The 22,236-nt window shown below is 38.5% G+C and overlaps 1 protein-coding gene across 4 annotated transcripts in view; it reads left to right on the plus strand.

Moving 5' to 3' along the window:
• SCAF11 (SR-related CTD associated factor 11) overlaps nucleotides 1-18,754 on the plus strand; it is a 49,937-nt gene extending 31,183 nt beyond the window's left edge. For all 4 annotated transcript variants that reach the window (XM_059847026.1, XM_059847027.1, XM_059847029.1 and 1 more), the window contains exons 8-15: nucleotides 1,419-1,525; nucleotides 2,455-2,544; nucleotides 3,871-3,977; nucleotides 7,970-10,468; nucleotides 12,459-12,802; nucleotides 15,223-15,441; nucleotides 15,883-16,002; nucleotides 16,372-18,754. In XM_059847026.1, the coding sequence (XP_059703009.1) occupies nucleotides 1,419-1,525; nucleotides 2,455-2,544; nucleotides 3,871-3,977; nucleotides 7,970-10,468; nucleotides 12,459-12,802; nucleotides 15,223-15,441; nucleotides 15,883-16,002; nucleotides 16,372-16,500 (3,615 nt within the window). In that variant the 3' untranslated portion in view covers nucleotides 16,501-18,754. The remainder of the gene's footprint in view (nucleotides 1-1,418; nucleotides 1,526-2,454; nucleotides 2,545-3,870; nucleotides 3,978-7,969; nucleotides 10,469-12,458; nucleotides 12,803-15,222; nucleotides 15,442-15,882; nucleotides 16,003-16,371) is intronic.
• The last annotated feature ends 3,482 nt before the right edge of the window (nucleotides 18,755-22,236 follow it).

Below are 22,236 nucleotides of genomic sequence, written 5' to 3' on the forward strand. Positions count from 1 at the left end.
CTGTTGCCCTGTAAACTTAGAGTACATTTCACTGCATTGAGGGGTTTTTGAACTGGAAAGATAGGGCTTAACAGTAGGTCAGCCACTAATGTGACTTCATGGCTGGGGAATGCTTTCATTTTTAGTTTTACTGATTTATGGTGAAGTGTTTAATAGCATTAATGGCTCAAATAGTACCTGTAGCAATAAAAAGGTGCATAAACAAAAGTAGAGCCATTAAAAACCTTCAGGAGGAAGCATGGCACTCAATTATCCAAGAAATGTTCAAAATTTAAAAGAAAGCCATGATGTACTAGCAACTACTTCATAAGGATATTTGTGGAATATCTGGATAGCTCTTTTAATTGGAGAGAGAACAGTTAATATTAAAAATTTATATTATTCTTAAAATAAAATTTACACCCAACAGTTTTTAAGGCAAAACTTAAAATTTTTACACTGATAAAATAGGGCATTTTCCCTGCAGAAGCAGCTCTGTGTGCCAAAGTTTGATGGAGCACATGGATAACGACTGCATATTGAGACATGTATTCTTATATATCCCACTCCAAAGTTTATTTTTCATTTTTCTGAATTAAAATTATGGGAGTATTCTGAATTCCTGTTCTAAAATACCAATTTTAGGGAATGAACAGGAAAGTTTTAGTCAGATTTGAGGTGGTAAGAGCCCTTTAGGTGCTGTGACAAAAATGGATCCGTGTAGGAAGTATATTACTGTGGGAAGAGTATCTGGAGGACTGTTGATGGTTTGTTGTTGGGGTTTGGCTTTTCCCCTGCAGCCAGTGCAGTGCCCAGCAGCAGAGCTCCCTGCATGCCTGCAAATGGCAACGGGCACACAGTGCATGGCTGGGCCTTGTTAGCAACATGAATTGGTGGTGGTGCTGGTGTCTTTTGAAATACAAAGTGGGTTCTGAGTATTGTGCCTCTGTGTGAGGGCCCAGTAACTAGACACACCAGACAATCTTCATATTCCATAATCCTACCTGAGGGCAAAGGAGAATCCCAGCTACCCTCATTAGGTTTTCTTGTTACTTGAAACAAAACATTTGGTGAATTGCTGTGCAGGGGTGTGAAGGTGCTTGGGCTGTACTTACTGTGGTGCATTAGGTAGCAGAGTTGTGCAATAGTGAAGATCAGGCTTAGTTATTCATAATGTCTGTGTGGAGCATGAAAGATTTTGCTTTATATAAAATATGAAGTTTATCTGCAAAGAGCAGTTGTTGAAAACTTAGACTGAATAGAGAAAATTTGTGTGCTGTAACTGCAAATGTCTACATATACCTATGGAGCTATTATGGTGTCTGCTTTTTATGAGCTAAAGTCTTGCTGACCTAATTTAATTTCAGTACATCTTCATGTATTTAGTGTTAATTATTTTATTTTGGGTGTCTTTAATTAATAATTTATTTTTTGTGTAGCCCAGAAGACAGACCTGCTGGAATGAGCGCACCAGAACTAATTTCTGCAGCACACTTCTGGCTGGTGGTAGCAGTGAAGAATCCTTTTTTAGCTGTAGAAATGACTGGTTAGTGTGTACTAGTGCTTCGTATAAATTGATATAAAGTAACTGTACTGTAGATTCTGAGCTTCCTTCTTCTCCTACCTGTATATATACTGCCTTGAAATATTTTGAAGATTGGCAGAGTACTTTTTCACTGATGAAGAGCAGTTAAAGGATAAACACAAACATTTTAATAGGAGTACTGTTAAGGGCACACCCCAATTTCTGTCATGTGTTCAGCATCAGAAGCACACACTTGAGTATTTTAATCTCATTGATTTAACAAGTGTTTTATTTTTAGTTCATGTTTAATTCCTTGCTGAATTGAAGCCTTGGATAGGAAAGGCTTAGTCCTGTTACTACAACAGTTACTGAAAAAGTTAATGGTAAATATCCTGGTTTATATCAGAAACAATCTTCTTCGTTGTTGTTCTTTGATTCCAAGAGGAATACTTTAAATATCCATGAAGCAATTTTACATTAAGCAAAATACTTAATTAAGCCTAATACTTAAGAATGGGTGTATAAATAAATTGTTCATTGAATAGATGGAAGAAAAAGAACAGTCTAAAATAATGTTATTTGGATAATATGGCCTAATTTAAAAAGTACTAAGTATGTTTTTGACAGTCTGTAAAAGATGAACTTTTTGCCATGCATGCAACAGAATTTATTAGTCAAGGATGCAAAGTTTCTCCATCCTTCAACTCTCCAGCAGAAACATTTCATCTCCTGTTTTCCATTCCATCTGCTTTATTTATTTAGGACTTCTTTTATGTTTGCTGAGACTGTGTTTTTCCTCTAAGCAATAACCAATGCATAGTTTAATCATGACTGTTGAAAGTTGTAATACAATTAAATTAAAGTCATTGGTAGGAGCAGTTACTGAAATACAAACTTATCATAGTACAAAGTTACTTTTTATAACTTCTTGTATGAAATCTGTCTTTCAGTACAGAATTCACAGAAGTCAATTCAGGGATCAGACAGAAGAGACAAGAACTGGAATTGTCCTGTTCATCTTTGATTGCTAGAGTTGAAAGGTCTGTGCTTTGGATTTGTAGTGGATCTTCATACTTCAAGTTTGGAGTTTGATTAATTCAAATTGGTCTTTAGATAGAATATTATTTTCATGAGACTAAAAAGTATTTGCATTTAACTTGGTAATTTTTCATGTATTTGCTGCTTGGTGATTTTATGTCAATAGATTCCTTTTGTATGTCTAAATACTTTTTTGCTACTTATGACAAGGATAGTAACTCCACGGACTTGTGTGTCTTAATATGTCACCTTTTCACAGAAATGTGAGTTTGAATATGTTTTCTATTTGGAAGTTAATATTCAATGAGCTTTTATAATTATTTCTGTCCCTAGATATCAGACTATGCTTGCTTTAACATCAATCTGATTTTGATTCCCCACAGCACCCTGTACCCTACTTTCATGGGTTGGTTCTATCACTTTTTCTGTAATCATTTATAAAAAAATCCTGTTTGCATATAAAAAGAGCTAACAGGAATTGTATCAAGTGAAACAGAGAACATAAAATAATTCCATGGGGTTTTTTGTCAGAGAGCAGATGTGTGTTAAAGCATGCCCTAAGGATATTTTTGTGAGTATAAAGCAGAACCATAAAAATAACTGATTTTAAAATAACACATAAGAAATTGGTTCTATTATCTTAATTTCATAACATATATCTTTGTTCTTTTTGGTATTAAAAAAAAGATTAAAGTTAAAATTGCAAGTGAAGAGTTTTTAAATTATAATAAAAAATTGCATTTAGGATTGAAATAATAAATTTATTACATGTGCCTTTTCTTAGGAGAAGTTTCACTCCAACTCAGTGATAATGCAAAAAATTGTAGATCTCTAACTAAACTCTGGTTTTGCCCAAGGTTTTCTGAGGAAGTCTGAATAAATATTTATTTTGTTTGTTTGAAGAAAAAAATAAAAGGCGTATTTTCTAAATTCTCATGTAGACCATTTCTAATTTTTCTGCAGAAAAGGTTGCTGTTCTGCTGAAGTACTAAATCAGCACTCATTCCCTTATTTCCAGTGCTATAACCTACTACTTTGGACTGAGCTATTAGGGTTCTACATTTGACTTTAAGGAAAGCCAGATGTATGTTGCTTTAACATAACATACCTTGTTCAAACAGTTTTAATAGATTAGGCAGTAAAATAAATCTGAAATTAAATATGACAAGGAAAGTTTTGTTCACTGCCAGCTTTGTGTTTCTCTCCAGCTCTGATGAAGTTAAAAGGATTGTAGTTGCCTAATGTGTTTTGGTTTTGTGCATTGTTTCCAAGACTTGCTGCAAACAGCTAAAACAACTAATGTTACTGCTTTTGCTTTTACTTTGCAGTGTTCCTTTAATGTTTTATGGAGCTGAAGCTGAGACCTTACTTCTCACTTCTTCTGCAGTGGCTGGAAGAGTTCTTCCAACAAATATCAGGCCTTTGGAAAACTTTGGTAAACTTTTTTTTTGTAAGTTTTCTTTATAGCTCATGTGGAGTATTGTTAAAATATGATTATCAGAAACCAAACAGAGTTAGTTACACTTAATGGGGAAAAAAAAAATCTGTTTTGATGCAGTTTGGTGCTATTTCAAAGTCAGATACTTAACTTCTGAATTACAGAACATAAATAATCCACCCCAAAGCTGGTACAACTTATTCTTTTGAAGATTAATTAATAAGTATTTATGTGACTTAATTCCATTTCTAATTGCAACGTTTTTTCCATTCATGCCCTTCTTTCTTCATTTCCCATTGTTCGAGGATAAATCTTATTTTGATGCTTTATGAATGGCATATTTCAGAGGTATATTGTGCAGTGTGGAACAAACCTTTCTAGCAGAGAAGAACATCAGTTAGGAAGCAGTGAAGTGTATGGATCTCTTTCAGTTTGCCTACAAGCTCTACAGGGCAAAACCTTGCAAAAATGCTAGAGCTCCATGGTCTGTCAGGAAAGCAGCAGAAGACAAGACATGGAAGGAATTGCCTTCCTTCAGTTACTTTAACAGCCTCTGTCTCCATACTCAGCAAGAATGTAGCTTCTCTTCCAAAAAGCTGCACAAGTTCAAGGTGGAAACAAAGGAGTCATATTTTATAAGGCTTGAGTTAATACCTTCTTTGAGTTGGGAATCACACCATTTTCACTTGTCTAGTAGGCAAAGAGATAGGATAGATTTGGGTCTCCTATCTTATGAAAATTGTGTAGAAATAAATTTTTTGAAGGAATTAAGTAGTAGAAGGATAATGAAAAGGTTGCATTCATATTATTTATTCTTTTTAAAGGTATGTATTTCTCTTCCACATTTCCCACTGAAAAATGGATAGGTTGCTTCCTCAGATCTCTGATGTTTGGCAGTGCAATGTAACTGATCCTTAACCATTTTGCTTCTAATAATATAGTAATATACTAGTAATATACTATAGTAATACACTCTAGTAATAGTAATAGTATATAGAATATGTAGTAATATATTATAAGAGTGTACTCTTATATATAGATAAAGAATATAGAATTCTAGATATAGACTATACTATGAGACTATAGTATTACTATATAGTAATATACTAGAGTATATAGTAATATACTATACCATGCTGCATGAAATAAATTAGTGCAGTATGTTAGCTTGTACTTCTTGACTTCCCTGTCTACTTTTCTACTTCTATAGTCAATCTTTTTTGTTAGGATGCACCAGAAGCATTAAAAAATTATGTTTAGAACAGAATCTTGTCACTTGCCTTGATTAGAATTTTGATACTTGTACTGTGGACAAAGATTGAATTTTAAGATCAGAGCCAACATACTACAGTGTTTTAAGATTCAGAGTTTTAAGTCATCTTCACATTTTATATAAATACTTTCTATTGATAAGGAGCATGCAGGAAGTAAGAGTCTTAAAATTTCCTAGTAAAACAAGGGGATGGTGGACATGAAGATGTCCCTTGAGGATTTTAGTCACATTCAGTTGAGTGAGTGTTCTTACCCCATTTTGTTTTTATATAGCATCTGAGTAAAAGGACAACATGCATAAGAAAAGGTAAAGACAAAGGCAAAGAGAAACTTTACATGAATATTGTTAAGAGATGTGCAGCAAGTATATATATATGTATATATATAAAAGGACACAGACTTTTTAAAAAGGTGAAGAAAAGCAGAATGAAGAAAATAAATGCATTTTTAAAAAGATGCAAACTCGTTCTTTCATTTCTTACTAAATTGTGCCTGAAACATCATAGCATGAGCATTTTTTATTTTCTTTTTATGCCTCTCTCAACTTTTACCTAAAGTATTCAGTTTTGCATCAGAGTAACAGCTGACACTGGCTTCCAGAGTTGTACAAGGAGGCATACAAATACCAATGATGACCATATAATGTAGTGTCTGAATCATCCCTGTAGCTGCTGCAGTTTTAGTAGCCTGTTCCTATTAAATAGTCTGTTTTACTAAATTGACCTGAAAACGCTTTAGTGAATCTACAAATACCACTGAGATTTATGCTGGCATTATGCAGTTTTTGTGTGATTAAAATATTTTTCAATAAAGAGTCAGCTGAAATGCCTTTTATTTGGTCCAAGTCCAAATCTTGTGAAGCTTTTCTGTTAAAACTTTACAAGTAGTGTGGCATGCTAAAAAAGGGTTTGTGCTTCTCACGTAGATTTTGAATGTGCTAGAAAAATAACCCGCCTTTTAATTCTGTCCAGATTCCCACATTCCACTGGTATTCTGCTGGGGTTTTTTTATTATTGGAAGATGATTTCTTCTCGCTTGAAGAAAATAATCACAGATTTTAAAATTTGAAATGTCATGTAACATGTGACTTGATTTCCTGGCTATTGTAATAAGTATGAAGACATAATTAGTCTGAGACAGCCACCTGTTGCTGAGGAAGCGCTGCTTAACCACTTCAAAGTCACTTTGTAACAAAATGATTGGTGAGACTGTTAGAGTAGATACCCGAAATAGTGTCAGACCTGAAATTCCTCTGGAAGTTCTTTACCATCATGTTATTTTCTTTTAAATACATGGTACCTTCTATACAGTTGATGTTGGTTTTCATTTTCACAAGTGATTATTTGATCATTGGACGTGCAAAACCCAGAACCAGTACTTTTTTTTTTTTTTTTTTTTCATGTTCAGGCAAATTATTGTGTGTTTGCAAGGAAGGTCAGAGGATGTGATTGTAGTCCTGTGCTCTTTTAAAATCGAGCAAAGTGGTTATGGAATTAATTCTCTTGAGATTATTGTTTGCATTTAATACAGTGATGGGTTGTTTGTTTTTTTTTTTTGTTCTGCTAACAAAGTAGGAAGTGGTAGAAAGAGGTTTTTTTGCAGTTACTTAGTTTTCTTATTTCAGTCTTACTTTTCTAAAATATGTTTGTGAATACATTAGCCAAATATTTTACTGTAGCAGAAGCCTGGGAAATAATTTACAGAGTTAAAATGACATGTTTGTGATGTGAGAGACTTATTGCAAAATCTATTGCAGTTAATCTTTCTTAGTTAGTTTGCACTGTTTGTGTATGAAACTGAAGCCGTGAAAGAATGCATTTTAACACCACATCCTTGATGCTTCCTGAAATTTACACAAAGTGTGAAACAAATTAATGGACATCCCAAGAAATTAATGTTGTTCTGAAGTATTACATTCAAGTATATTTACTTAATTATCTTTGATCTTTAATTCTTGAGCTGTCCACCTGAAGCTTTCGTAGCTGACAGTGCAGTCTTCCCTGTGCAGTGAATATAACCCTTAGCTTCCCCACCAAGACTTTTGTTTCATGGCATGAAATAAATTAGTGCAGTATCAACACAAGAGCTGAGCTGCTTGCTAGGTGTGCCTTAGTCATTCTTCATAGAGCTTTTGTTTTTTTAATGCACCGTATCCTGCACACTGTAGGTGCTGCTGGCACCTTGACTGTCTTGTGGCAGAGTTTAAGTTCAGTTTGTCCTATAACTGGTGAATAAGTTGCACTGTCATTGCTGTATCTGATCAACTGCTGCACCTGTGATCATCCACTGATGGCCACTGGAAAATGTCCCTTTCTCTAGTACTGTGCTTCATATCAACATACCTGTGTTATAGTGACAGGAACTGCTATATGCTGTGTGGTTAATTCATTACTTTTCTAACAGCTTAAATGCTGGCTATCTTTGAGCAGCCGTTTCATAAATAACAAATAACAGTTTCAGTGTGCATGCTATCACTGTCCATGACGCTGCTTCTAAACTCTGTTCAGATGTCTGATGTGTCACTTTACCTTGTTTCTGTTCTTTAAAACAACCAGTTTTCATTTAAAAAAGAAAAAAAGCTGTGGCAGTATTTTATACTAAATCTTAAATTGTATTATTTGAGGATATCTGTTATGCTGCAGAAGGCCCTTTTATGTTCTTAAATACATCCAGATAAATGGTTATTATCAAATCTTAATGTCTTCCGTTTCTATTAGAATCTTTAGGCAAAGGATATGCTGTTGCGTGTACCCAAGAAGGAGAAGAGAAAAAGGAAGCCTCTGGTTCATCTGGTACTAGAGGAAGTAGGAGGAAATCAGTTGCTACTACTCCTACGAGAAGGTCTGCACGAAACAGCAAAAACGAGGCTCTGACTCAGTCTCGGAGCTCCCCTCGATCAAGCAGTTCTGCTTGTAGTGCCCCTGAAAGCAATAACCCATCTCTGAATAAAAGTCATTCAGAAGCAGAGAATGCTCCTCCAAAACGCAAGTCTAAAAGAGCAGTTAAGCAACAAACACCTGCAGTTAAAAAGAAACTGAGAAGTTCTGCACGTTCTGAAAAATCACCCTGTGGCTCAGTGGAAGGTGATGACATTGCTGAGCCTGAAGGAGTCTTAACTTTAGATAAAGACCACCAGTCAGATAATGAAAGCAATAATGCAAGCCTCCCACAGAAGAATAATGTAGAAACAGAATCTGCTAATGGATTGGAAAGCTATAGTGAGCATGCAGAAGTTGAGGAAACTACAGGAGAATGTGACAGAGATGAAGACACTTCAGGCAATGCAGATGTTAGTTTTTCTCTCCAAGAACTCCCAATACTAACTTTAGGAAGTGAAAGTCAGGAATTTAAAGTAAAAGATGTTACTGAAAAAAATGCAGATCTTGCCAGTCAGGACAATTGTGAAAATACTCCTGAACAAGTGGAAACAGTAGCTAGTCCCAAAGATGATGTATGTGACCATGCAAGTTCTGAAAAAGTAGATCAGACATCATGTAGTCCTCAAAAAGAATTAATGGAGAACATAGGAACTTTGACAGAAGTAGATCAACCCATCGCTAGTCCAGAAAATGAATTGTTGGAACATTTGGAACCTCTGCGAAGAGATCAGCCATTGGAGAGCCCCGGAAGTGAAGTGCCTGAGCATTCTGAAGCCATGGAAACAGATAATTCTGAGACTGAACTAAAACCAGTAGTAGACTGTGCAAATACAAAACCTGTTCAAGATGAAGAACAAGATGCATTAATGCACAGTATTTCTATGGACAGTACATCAGAACAGCCCTTAAAAGAGAACATCATTTCAGAAAGTGAAGAGGGTGGAACTTCAGAGTCTCCCCCAGTAAATGCTGAACATAAACATTTTGGTGACGATAACAATGAAATGATACCAATGGACTGTGACTCATTTTGCAGTGACCAGAATGAACCTAAGATTGAGCAGTTAGTACCACCTGAAAGTACAGAGCAAGGAGAAGTGAACTCCTTACAGTGTGACATGGCAAACTCTGTATCAGGTTCTGATGAAAAAGATGAAACTGTTCCTCAAGCAAGAGAGTGCCAGCCAGAGCTCACAAAAGAGAAAAAGGCTCGAACTAGAAGATCTAGATTTCACTCTCCATCGACAACTTGGTCTCCTTCTGGGAGAGAGGGCAGGAAATCTCAATCACCATCCCCTAAAAGGGAGACAGCTGGAGACAGGAGCTCACGATCACCCAAGAAGGTAATTGTGAAAGAGGGAAGGAGATCCTTATCTCGTTCTCCAAAGAGAGACACACTCAAAGATGAGAAAAAGCCACCATCTCGATCTCCCAAAAGGGAAACTGTCAGGGAAAGCAGGAGATCATCTTCTCGATCACGAACTAAGGATTCATCTCCAAGGCGAAAATCTAGGTCTCGAAGCAATGATAGAGATAATCAAAGAAGAGATCGCGACAGAGAAAGAAGAAATAGGAGGTGGTCTAGGTCACGGTCACGCTCTAGATCAAGGTCACGATCTAGGACTAGAAATAAAGGTTCTTCATTCAGTAGAAATGAGAGGGAAAGTCATTCGCCTCGATGGAAAGAGAGATGGGCAAATGACAGCTGGAGAAGTCCCAGAGGAAATGATCGATACAGGAGAAGTGATCAAGAGAAACAGAATGAAAATCTTAAAAAAGAGAAGGACAATAATACAGAAAAAAGCAATGATGATCAGTGTTCTTCAGATAAGCAGAGAAATGATTGTCCAGACTGGGTAATGGAGAGGATAAACTCTGTTCCTGAAGCCAGGAACAGAGAGAGAGAGAAACCACATTGGGAAGAGGGCAGGCATGACAATGCAGGACAGTCTTGGAATAAAAACTTTGGTTCAGGTTGGATTCCGAATCGAGACAGAGGTCAGCGTGGCCGAGGTGGCCGTGGCCGAAGTGGTTTCATGTATGGAGACCAGAGTGAAAGTCACTGGCAAAACAGAAAGCCTCTCTCAGGGAACTCAGATGGTTCTGGGAATGAAGCGTCGAGGTTCTCGGAACAGCAGCCAGGCAAGCGTAAGAATGAGCAAGAGTATTCCTTCGATACACCCGCTGACAGGTCTGGGTGGACATCTGCGTCCAGCTGGGCTGTGAGGAAGACTTTACCTGCTGATGTGCAGAATTATTATTCAAGAAGGGGACGCAATTCATCAAGCCCACAGTCTGGATGGGGAATGAGACAAGAAGAGGAGACACCTGAACAAGGTATTAATGGTTTTGAAGTATAATAGCTTAGTCACACATGCAGTAGCTGAGCAAAATTCTGTCACATTGTCCTGTGATCTGATCTGCTGATAAGTTCTTAAAAAAATTATTTGGGGTGAATCCTTACTCTTTTTGCAATATGGAGGGATAAAGGTGGAGTTTGGTGATTTCTTGTATTTTGATGGCTTCTTGGTTTTGCATGAAGCCCAAGTTCAAGGACTGTGCATCCGAAGAGTGCTGCTGAAGTAAATTGCTTTGGCTGAAGAGAAAGCATGTCTTCATAGTTACTTTTAGCATCTGCACAAATTTAAAAAGGCTAATTTGTTTCAAAAAGACGAGAATTGGCCTGTGCAGACCGACATGGCAGATTTTAGAGATGACCAAGCAGCATGTTGATGTTTATCTTGCTCCTAGATAAGCATAGTCCTGTTTAAATGCATTTAAAAAAAAATCTAGAGTAATTATAAATACAAAACCAGTGCCTTTACTGTATTTCAGTTTTAAAATTTCTCCAAAATGTTAATATAAGTCTAAATCAGTTTTGAAGGGGTTTTTATATCTAAAAGACAACTGCCCTGAAAGAAATAAACTTTTGATAGAAAGTAAGTTAACTGAGCTGTGGATAATATTGATTCTGAATAGTTAAGAAGTCATCCACGGATTATTAATGCCTTGATGAATAATCTTTAAAGATAGATGCGAATTGACTGCAAGAACTATGAAATCCATTTCTGAAGACAGCTACACTTGCACTCTTGCACTGTCTCCTTGTTTTGCCTTTCATTTTTATCCACTTTCATCCCATATGCAAGCAGTTTTCTCCCTCTTTTGAGAGATAACTGCATCAGTGCCTTCCTAGTTTTGAGGCAACATTGTCACCCTTCTATCTGCTGCATGGAAAACTTACCAAACCTGTAACTGAAAGTATTTTGTGATTCAAAGACTTTTTCATGTAGTTCAGGAACAGTCAAGCTGTTACTCACTTTTGGAAGCTGAGAATAGTACAACAATCTCTGGTAACTGGGTAAAACAGGCTAGGTTACCATCATGACATGGTCCTCCAGGGCAACCTGCTTTTGCTGACCCTGCTTGAGCAGGGGGGTTGGACCAGAGAGTCTCAATAGGTCTCTTCCAACCTTAGTGATTCTGTTATCCCATTATCTTTAAAAGTAAACATTTGGGCTGACATGTAAGGCCTTAGATTGCAATCCCTGTGAATTAGATGACAGGGTTTCTCAAGGAAGGGATTCTAAGGAAGGACATCTAAATTGCAGCCTATCAATCATTTTTCCAGACTAATTTATTGACTTCTGGAAGGCTTGGTGTTGTGTCTAGGTTTTAACTTCTTGGCTTCTGTTGAAAAGAAGATGGGATATCAAAGTAATTCATTTCAGAAGTGTTACCTGCTACCCTAAGAGGTTATTTTTACTTCTGGGTTTTACCTGTTGTACCATTATGGGGTTTTTGAACAACTTTTTCTGAATATGAATATATCTGTTAAATGGTTTGAGGATGACTTATTGCTCAGTGTGAAAAATCCCAGCAGAGTATTTCTGTAATTACCAGAAGTGTACAGTGAGTGTGTGTGAATCAGGAGCAGAGACTTGCTGATGTGGTAGTGTGTGACCAACCTTCTGCAATTGCAGAAGGTATATTTACTGGGTAAATTATGTTGTCTTCCTGCTCTTTGGTGAAAAATTGCCGTTTCATTGTGATGAAATAATTTATTGGATTTGTTATGGGAGCAAGTATAGAAAACAAATTCAAAACACAGGCTTTCATAGTAACCTACATTTTTTAAACTTGGAAAATAACATTTGCTTTCATGGCTTGTGTGGCGGTGAGTGCTGTGCAATATCTTGAAAATACTCAGATTATAGAAAGTTTTTTTAATCCATCCTTAATTAAGAGTTTAGACACCTGGCTCCCATTTTGCTTTATGAAGTACAGAATTTCTTCTTGATATACTGTCTGATTTTTGTTTTGGCAGATCCAAACCTCAAAGACCAAGGCAACCAGCAAAATGATGGTTCTCAGTTACCAATAAATATGATGCAGCAACAAATGAATGTAATGCCACAAGTGAATGCACAGCACCAACCTATGAATATCTTCCCGTATCCAGTGGGTGTCCATCCTCCCTTGATGAATATGCAACGAAATCCTTTCAACATCCACCCTCCAATGCCCATGCATCTCCCTGCTGGAGTGCCTCTCATACAGGTAGCTGCTCCCACAAATATTTCTCAGGGATTACCTCCGCCTCCACCTCCACCCCCACCATCTCAACAAGTCAACTACATTGCTTCACAGCAAGATGGAAAACAATTGCAGGTATGCTTTACCAGAAGCCAAGAACAATGGTGAAATAATACCAGTTAAGGATTCTTTATCTTGAATACCATAAATTTATACTTGCAGTTTCTTTCTCTCTTGCCTGTTTTCTTCCACCCTGCACCAAATTTGAAGTGGAAGCATCCATGAGCATATGGGTTGTAGCTTTTAAAAAATAACAACATACAGCATCATAACCAGGTTTCGGTAATGGAACACTGAAAAATGTTGTCAGTGTTGTCCATTATCTTTTTTATCTTAGAAGTGATCTGCTTCCAAAAGGAAATTTCCCCTTCCAAACCTGATTTTTAAGCATTTTAGGAAATGCTTGAATACCATTATGGCAGCATGTAGGAAGTGATCTAAACTTCTGTGTTGCATTTCTCATCCCATGGGGGTCTATCAACAGAGGAAAATTGCCAAGAACTACATGGCACCCATTTGTTCCACACTTCCATTCTCCAGCTGTCACCATCTCAGTGGCTTCCCCCCACACATTTTTTTTATTCTGTTTAATCTTTTTAGCCTTTTTATTAATAATTTCTGAGGTCTCTTTGGTGTTTTTTACTTCTACCTTCTTACCTGGTTCTCCTGGTTTTGCATGCCCTGTTTGAGACCTAACTCCCACTTTATTTCTCCAGTTTCAAAAATACTCTACCTTGCTTATAGCAGGTCAGACCATCTTTTATGACTCTCAAGATATCTTTAAAACAACTCTTATATGTGAGCTCCTCCTGTAGCTGGCTGTTTATATTAAGAGCTTTTGTATCAAGGAAAAGAATATGAACAACTTGAAGGAGAACCCATGGCCCTGGAAGAAGATGTAATACTGCATTTATGATAAGTAAAGGGCTCTTCAGGAGTTGACTGGGGTTTGTGCTTTTCTTTTGCTGCTGCCTGTTCTAACCTAAACCACTTTCCCCTATGTTCCAGGTTGAAAAAGTGAGCAAACGATTTCTAACCCTCTCTTTTCATGCATCATCTGTAAAGATCTGAAGTGAACTGATGAATGGCCTACAGTGTTCTCACTTTTCACTGCTGTCATCTGTTTATAGTCATTAACTTAGAACAAGAAGAGTTGAGTGCTGTGGGAAATACTGAGTGGGGTCACAGGCTGTACGAAATAACTTATTACACTGCAAAGTAAACCAGCAAGGTACTTCTGGAACTAAAATGCTGGTAGATTGCTTGTTGATTTAATTAATGCCTCCTGTCTTAATTAAAATATTTTCACAATTGGAAATCCAGTAGATTTGACCTCCAAAAATGTAAGAAGTCAGAACATAGGCATCAAACCTCTGAAATGAGTATCTAGTGCAGCAATAAATAAGTTCCAGTTAAGATTGTGTATTGCTGCAAAACGCAGTTACCTGTTGTAAAGCCTGTGTTACATTTGTTGCTCTTACCTGCTTTGGTGGGATGGTGTCCATGAACCTGAATGCTCTTGCAGCTGCTACTGCTTTGTCTTTGAGCTTTCATTCAACAACCCCTCAGTGGTAGGACAATAGAAATGACTGAATACTGCAGGACACCACCTGTCCTTGCTGTTGAAAGGAAAATGAAGACAGCACACTGGTGAGCGTTAGCATGCTGATTATAACAGCTCCATTTCTATGTCCTTTCCAAAGAGTTCAGATTCCTCTTTCGTTGTTTTCCATCTAGATTAATGCAGATGTGTAAAGAGTAATGGTGATGGCCTGCAAAAAAGCAGCGTCTCCTGCTATAAACATGTCAGGAGGATGTTCTGGGCTTTTGCTAAAAATGGCCTCTATCTGAAGTCTGAGAGCTACTTAATTTCTCAGTTCCAAAGTATGTATAGTGCCTTTTGGTGATGTTTGGAAATGGCCAGAAAATGGCTTTTCCTGAAAAACAGATTTTGGTATTTCAGCCAGCGTTTCATCTCTTTCCTTTGTATTTATATTTGCAAGTTCAAGCTGATAACAAACATGAAAATAGATTTTTTCAAAGCAGCATCATTATGATGCAGGAGTGCAAGTGTGGCTTTGGGTGGTACCTTGTGCAGGTGTCTTTAGGTGCTGATTTTTTTTAGAAAATGTCTACTCATCACAACCTTGTTTTGTAAATCAGATTGATTCTGCAGCCATAAACTTCCTTCCCCTTGTACTAACACCCTCCATGCCTGTTTGCAGGGTATTTTATTATGGGATCGGAGCTAGAAAATGGCAGCCATTGTGGTGATATGGAAGATGCTTTACTTTTCAAGCTTTTCTTTTTGTTTTTTTCTTTGAGTCTATCTAATGTAATGTATGTACCTTCCATAATAGTGGGCAGTGTGGAAATTAGGTAATGAACCAAAGCATGCAGTATCTGTGTTCGTTCTAGAGCAGCTGAGACTCCTAGAAAGGCACATTGCCATATAGAAGAATGATGTATTAACTACTGATAACTTTTTAAAACAGGGTGTTCCAAATGCTTCTCATGTAAGTAACAGCATGGGTGCTCCAGCTTTGCCTGCTCCAGCAGCAGTCCTGGGAAACGTGGGAACAGTTCAGGGACCAAATTCGGGTAATGCAACGTCATCAGGTCACATGAAGAGCTCTAATGCAGCTGTAAAATTGGGAGAAAACAAAGCAAGTGTAACAGTGGAAGCCAGTGCTGATAGCTCGAAGAAGGACCAGGCAAGTTCGAAGTTCAGCATATATTTTATATAGACTGTTTATATATTTACATTAAAACATATAAAATTTAATTTTTATATAAATGCATTTTGATGTACTAAAAAATAGGAAGTTACGACAATAACCCTCTGTGTAATATACTCCATACCATCATGTATGTAATATTTTTGTGGCAGCCATAGGACACAGCTTAACCTATGACTCTTTTTAATGTAGTCTTCTTTAAAGCAACACTATTATAAATAATACTTGAATTGCTGTGGGAAAGCATTCTGTGCTCGGCAGAGCACAGGCAGCTCCCATGAGAGCTGAAATGTGGGGGGGGGGGGGGGAGTGGTTTTCTAATCTTCTGTAGCAACCTTTTTCCTTAAAGTGTTAACTTGTGATTGATAAAGATACATAGGCAGTGACATAGAACACTCAAGTTTGTTTTCTCTTCAGAAATTGTTAATTCAAGAAAAAGCAGCACAAGAGGTCAAGCTGGCGATCAAACCTTTCTACCAAAACAAAGATATCACTAAGGAGGAATACAAGGAAATTGTGCGGAAAGCTGTGGATAAAGTAAGTTACCCAGTAACCCGAGCTGCAGACATTTCACCTTGGGGCAAGCTTTGGGGTGGGTTTCTCATTTTTGTGGGAACAGCTCATAGGTGCTGGAAAGGGGGAAGAGGTAGAAGCAAAAATACCTTTCTTCTTTCTCCATCCACAAGAGCTTTATTTGGCTTCTCGGAACAGAACCTGGTGATTGTGTGGAAGAATTGAATGGGAATTCAGAAGTATTTAGGAAGCAATTGGAAAGTATTCGAAGTTTTGAAATATGTTTTGCCTGGGATGGAAGAATCAGAAGGGTCGGGAAATAAATGAATAATGTGGGACTGTGGCAAATCAGTGGGAATGTTTCAAACGTTTTTGTTCTTTAAACTGTTGCAGGTTTGTCATAGCAAGAGCGGAGAAGTTAATTCTGCAAAAGTGGCAAATCTAGTGAAAGCGTATGTAGACAAATACAAGCATTCACGGAAGAAAAATCCTGAAGAGGCAGTCTCCTGTGAAAGGAAATAGAATATGTTTTCATTTTTTAGTTTTATTCTATCTGCAAAGTGCAATTTCAATGTGAACTGTTAACTGAAAATTGTACATGACAGTGATTTGAATTTGGTTTTGATAAAACTATTTTTCAAGGTAGTGTATGATGTTTTGTTCTAAAGAAATATAGATCTGCAGGGCAACTTCTTTATTCCTTTTTAAAAACAGATTTCTAAAAAGAATAAAGGTGTAAAGAAGAATCATTAGGAATGTACGGTTGTGTGGATACTTAGATGTACAGCATTTTGACTTGAATAAGAGAGTGCATTAACTTAGAAACTTCGAGTACGTTGGGTTTGGAACAGGTATGTACAGTACATGTGATCAGTCAGATTAAAGTAAAATTTTTCTTTTGATTGCTCCCTAATTATAGCAAAGATAAAATAATTAATTGCCTTGACAAATACTTCTAGTGTTAACTGGACAGGCTGAATGCAGGGGTCACAATGTGTATATTAAAAAAGCACATAGAGTTGTCTGAACACAACTGTTTAGATTTCAAAAAGAAAAGTCATAAACAGTAAAATGTGGTGCCCAAAAGCATGGGTGCTGCACAGCTGTTGTAACACCAAATAAAAATTATGCTGCTTGGTATTGTTTGTGATGTTTTTTAATTATTTGTTTCAAGATAGTGGGATAACTTGAATAATTTTTATGTGTTGAAAGCCCTCAGTCACCACACGCTGGTAACCTCAGTTTAGGTTATGCCCTTAGGCTAGCAGGAAGTTAGTGTACCAAAGCTAGATGTGCAGAAACAGAAAAGTTTCTTCTTCAGGTAAAATCAAGAAAGCTGGAATTTATCGTTAGGTTCCCAGTTGACCAGAGACTGCCAGCTGTGCCAATCTCAGCTGCATAATATTTTCTCCATTAATTAGGGACTGGGGCATGAATCACCGGACTGGTATTGGTGAGCCCATGCCATCGGAAGCCAAGTGTCTTCCTGCTTCCCTGAGCACTGGAGACTGGTTATTAGAGGTACAACAAGCATTCTAAAAACAGCTGTCAGCTCACTGAATGCACCTAGGGAAAGCTTACACCTCAGGTAAAACCACTTTTACTGAGGCAGCAGCAGGGAGGGTTGCTGGAATACTGAGATCACCATGTGCTCCTTAGCAAAAGAACAGCTTGAGATCCTTGTCCAAGGAGCCTTAGTCTGATTTGTTCCCTTACTCTTACACAGTGCTATTAAAATCTTGTCACTAACCCTCCAGTCCTGTTGTGCCCTAACAGCCTTTGGTGTTGGATCAGCCTGGCTTCCACTCCAGCCCAAAGCCTCCTGGTCCTGGAGCAGGAATAAAACATTCTAACAAAAAGTATCAATTGAGATTTCCGAGGAATTATCTCTTTGTAGCCTGTAGTTCCCAAATTACCTGATTTTGGCAGGAAACAGTCTCACTTTTTAAGTAACTTATGCAGAAGCCTAAGGATGACATAAGGGATATCCACCCGTGTACACGTGTGCTGTAGAGAGAGAGGTGTAAAAGCATGATGTTTGTTACAACAGTTGATTGCTTGGTTTTAACTGTAACTTTCTGCAGACTTAATGAAGCATTTGATTGTCTATATTTATTTTTGTGTGCCTAAATACAAATGCTATGTAAATTAGAAACAGATATAATACATTTTCTACAGTCAAGTCAGGTTTTAGGCTTTTCAATATACTCAGTTTTACACTATGATAGCAATTTGTAAGATCTCTTGAATTATTTTAAGCTAAAATTGGTTAGCACTTTTTGAAAAATGTAGCAAATTGCTATGTGTATCCTGGTTTATCACGCCATGCGTACTTTATTACATTTTCCTTCTCTGAATTTTTGGATTTTAATCACTTTTATATCTTTTTCTAGTCTATACAGTTGAGCCTTGCTATAAAGCTCCTTTCAGGAGTCAGATAAATGCTTCGAGGGGTTTTTTTCCTCTTTTGGAAGAGAGTTGGAAATTGGGGGAGGTGGGAAGAAACAAGGGAGGATTTGAACTGGGAGAAGGGAGGGGTGATTAGTTTCTTGTTTTGCAGCTCCTGGGTGGAAGAGAAGCTGTCACTGGCTTCCACGTTGTTGGGGCAGTGACTATAGTGATGCTCCACTGTATTTCAAAACCTAATGAAGAATACCAAATAGAGTAGCATGTTATCAGTAACTTTATTTTTTACAATTAAATACTTCAGAGTTTATCAGAAAATACGCAGTTTGTTACAATTTCTATGTTGAATTAAAGAAATGCATTGCCTTAATCTGTAGACTCTGCTCCTGTTTCTGCCGAAAAGCAGCGAGGTCTCTGCTGCTGCGGCTGCATGAGAAGGGAAGTACGGCAGCCTCAGGGTCCTGGTTGTGTTCCTGTAGGATGAAAGGTGGATTTCTGTTTATTGAAACACCTTCTACTGCAATGTCCCAACATGCACCAGCACCGAGAGCAGAGATGGGGAGCTGAGCCCCCTTGCTGCCTCCAGGGTAGTGGTGATTCCTTCAATCCAAACTACCTTGGGGGAAACCATTACAAAAGTGTACCTTCTGTGAACTTATGCAAATCAAAAGGGTTTTCCTTGCACCCCTTCCCCTTTCTCACTGTGCATGCTGCTTGAATGTCTCATCCTAAAGCTATACCTTACGAGCACGGTGGCTGTCCAAAGTCCACAGTACTGTGTATGTAGGCTGGAGTGCTGTCTACTGAAAAAAATACTCTAAAATTTAGTTTCATGTAGTGTTTAACAGTTTCTAATAAATTCTTTTCTCTCAGCTGGCAGTGTTTGGTTTTACATGACTCTGGCTCAAGTGGTGTGCTTTGGAAAGCAAGGTAGCTCCTGTTCCTTCGGTGCACATGCATTTACCTTGTTCTGTGTTAAGTTAGTCTTCACCCTGCCTTGCCCGTCTGCAGGTGCTCCAGGCTAGAAAAAAGCAAATGCAGGTGGCAGAGAGTCCATTCACCGGGGACTTGAACACCATGGAGGGGTTCAGGGCGGGAGTGGAATACTGCTGTGGGAAGCAAACAGGGCAGGATTCAAGCCCTGGCTGTGCCCCACGCACAAGTGCCACGGAAGCAGGGAGCAGCTTCACTGAAATACCCTCGGGGGATTTTAGTGCAGGAGAGCTGGCCTGCCTTGGGAACAAAATTCCAGTCATCCCTTTGCTTCCAAGAGTTACCTCCACTGTACCTTCATGAGGTAGCTCCCTAGGTAAGGTTGGCACAGGTATGAGAGTTACAGTTGAGGAGCTATCCTGGCAACATTTCTCATTATTACTACACCTTACAATATTCACATTGATCAATACTTGATAAATAGTAGAGGTGACAGTAAGGACAATAAAGTGTATCACCAATTTCAGTAATAATTGAAGAGTACTAATTATTACTAATGTACTAGTAGTACTAATTATTACTAATGAAGTGTCTATGAATTTTTTTTTTTTAAGTTTTTAATCACTAGGTTGGTGGGAAAACCACTTGGAGCACAAGTAACTACTTGTATAGAAGGAGATGAAGGTCTGCAAAAGCACAGGCTGGGATCTGGAACTTGACTTAAACTTGACACTTCCTATATCACTCATAACTCCCAGCTCACCCACCAACAATAAAGCTTGACCTGATCTTCATTGTCTTGCACTGTGCAGTAAGTCCAGGGGCCGACAGCAATAAAGTCAATGCCCATTACACATGGTAAACATGCAAACCCAGAGTGTAATCCAACACAAACTACTGCAGGAACCAAACACATGAGATTTTGGCAGCAGGTTGTCATATAATTAGTCCCAAAGTTTTGAGGAAATTTAAAACCCACTGAGTAGCATCAATCAAAAATAGCCAGGCATTTCTTGATCCTTTGGTGCAGTAGCAAGTGTTATGACAGAAATAACTCATGGAAGTCACAGTTCACCGTAAATTCCAGAGCCCTTAACAAAAATACAGGGGTTTTGAGGACTAGAAATGTAGCTTACACATGGTCTTGCATCAAGGCCTGAACCTGGAATCACAGGGCTTTCCCTAGAGGACTATTTAAACAAACATTTCTAATAACAATCGAGCAATACGTGGTACAGGGGAAATGGAACACACACCCCTGCAGTGTCGGGGTGAGGGATTCCATCTCTGATGTGCTCTGGGTCAACTACAAGTTTAGTTGCAGGTCAGCTGCCTCAAACTTCACAGGAGCCCACTAAGGCCAGCAGGAAAACTGGAATGAGGGTGCAAGCCCCTGTCCTAGAGAATGTGTTTCCATACCTTGTGATTCACCTTGTAACTCTGTTGTAAACAACAAAAACAAAAAGTGTCCTCTCTAAAGGTCAGGACAACCAGACATTGGTGTAAAAGAAAAATTTACTGTTTGCCAGGACAGCAACTTTCCTGTGGACATGCAGGCTCAAAGCCCCCAAAGAACAAAACTTACATGTCCACTCAGATTGCAGGTTGCAGGAAACCCACCTTAGACCAGCTGTCCAACAGCCACTCAACATCACAGCACCAGACAGCCTTTACCATGGTTCACCTTTATGAGATTTTTGTTTCTCTAATATTTCATTTCTATTCATGTGCAGTAAATCAGCTTTTTTCAAAGGTATGGGCTCAGATTTTTTCTGGTTATCTTACCACAGACTGGGAGAAGCCAAGATCCAAGTGATGATTCTGATACAAACAGGTGAAAAACAGCAGGCTTCTAAAACCAAGATGGCTTTGAAGTAGTGATAATTTAAGAAGACACTGCCATCCCACCACAGACAAACTGGTGATAACTTCACTCACTAGAGTCAGCCTTGAATTGTTTGCTACTTGAAAATGATTCATGAATTCAAACTCCTCTGTGAAATCCCACACATTAATTCCCTTAGGGGAACCACTGTGCTGGTTTTGCATTAATTGATATTTGGTGAGGAGAGAAGAAATTAATGAACCAAAACCAGCTCCAGGCAGCTGCTTTGCCCCAGCAGAGCTGCAGCTCACATGCTGCAGGTGCAGCCTCTGCCACACAGGACACTGAGCAACCTTTTGACTCCCTCAGCTCCTGCCCCTGTCATGCTGTTCTGCAGCCTGCACACACATCCCCTGATCCAGCAAGCCAAGGGACATCAGCCATGGAGCTCTGTGCAGCCACTCATGCAAGGAACGTCCAACAGCCCAGGAGCTACCTGCTAGAAAAGGTGCAGGAGGGAGGAAGCACAATGGGATGAGAAGCACAATGGGACGAGTACTCGCATCCACAGCTGTTCCATGTCAGCAGATCTTGGGCCATGATGGGAATTGAACTTCACACCTCACTACACGCTCAGGGCTTCTCCCTCCACGTTACCCCCCTTTGAAGTTTGAAACTAGCAAGAAAAAATGAGAACAGTGTATTTTTAGTAGTAGTAAAATGATTCAAATCCAGGATGTGCTTTGCCCCAAACTGTAGGTGGGCAGTAATTAACACCAATGGCTGTGCAGTTCTGCCATCGTGCTCTACGCAGGGAACACCAGGAACTGCATCATCGGGCAAGCTGAGCATAAGGTAATGGAAACAAAGGGCTGATCTAGAGGCGATCACCTGCAGCACATTTCCTCCTTCCAAGCAAGGGTGCTGCAATAGCTTTCAGTGGAGTTAGGCCAACAAAGGGCTGTGTTACTGTGCTGACAACTTCACAACCCCTAGATGATTCAGGCTGATGACTGAGGAATGTTTACTTCGGCAAGAGATGCTTTCAGCATCCTTACTATTCCGCAAAACACTTTAAAGGAAGAAATGCAACT

Source organism: Haemorhous mexicanus, chromosome 5 (genome assembly GCF_027477595.1).
Source record: "Haemorhous mexicanus isolate bHaeMex1 chromosome 5, bHaeMex1.pri, whole genome shotgun sequence".
In the NCBI taxonomy this organism is placed as follows: domain Eukaryota; kingdom Metazoa; phylum Chordata; class Aves; order Passeriformes; family Fringillidae; genus Haemorhous; species Haemorhous mexicanus.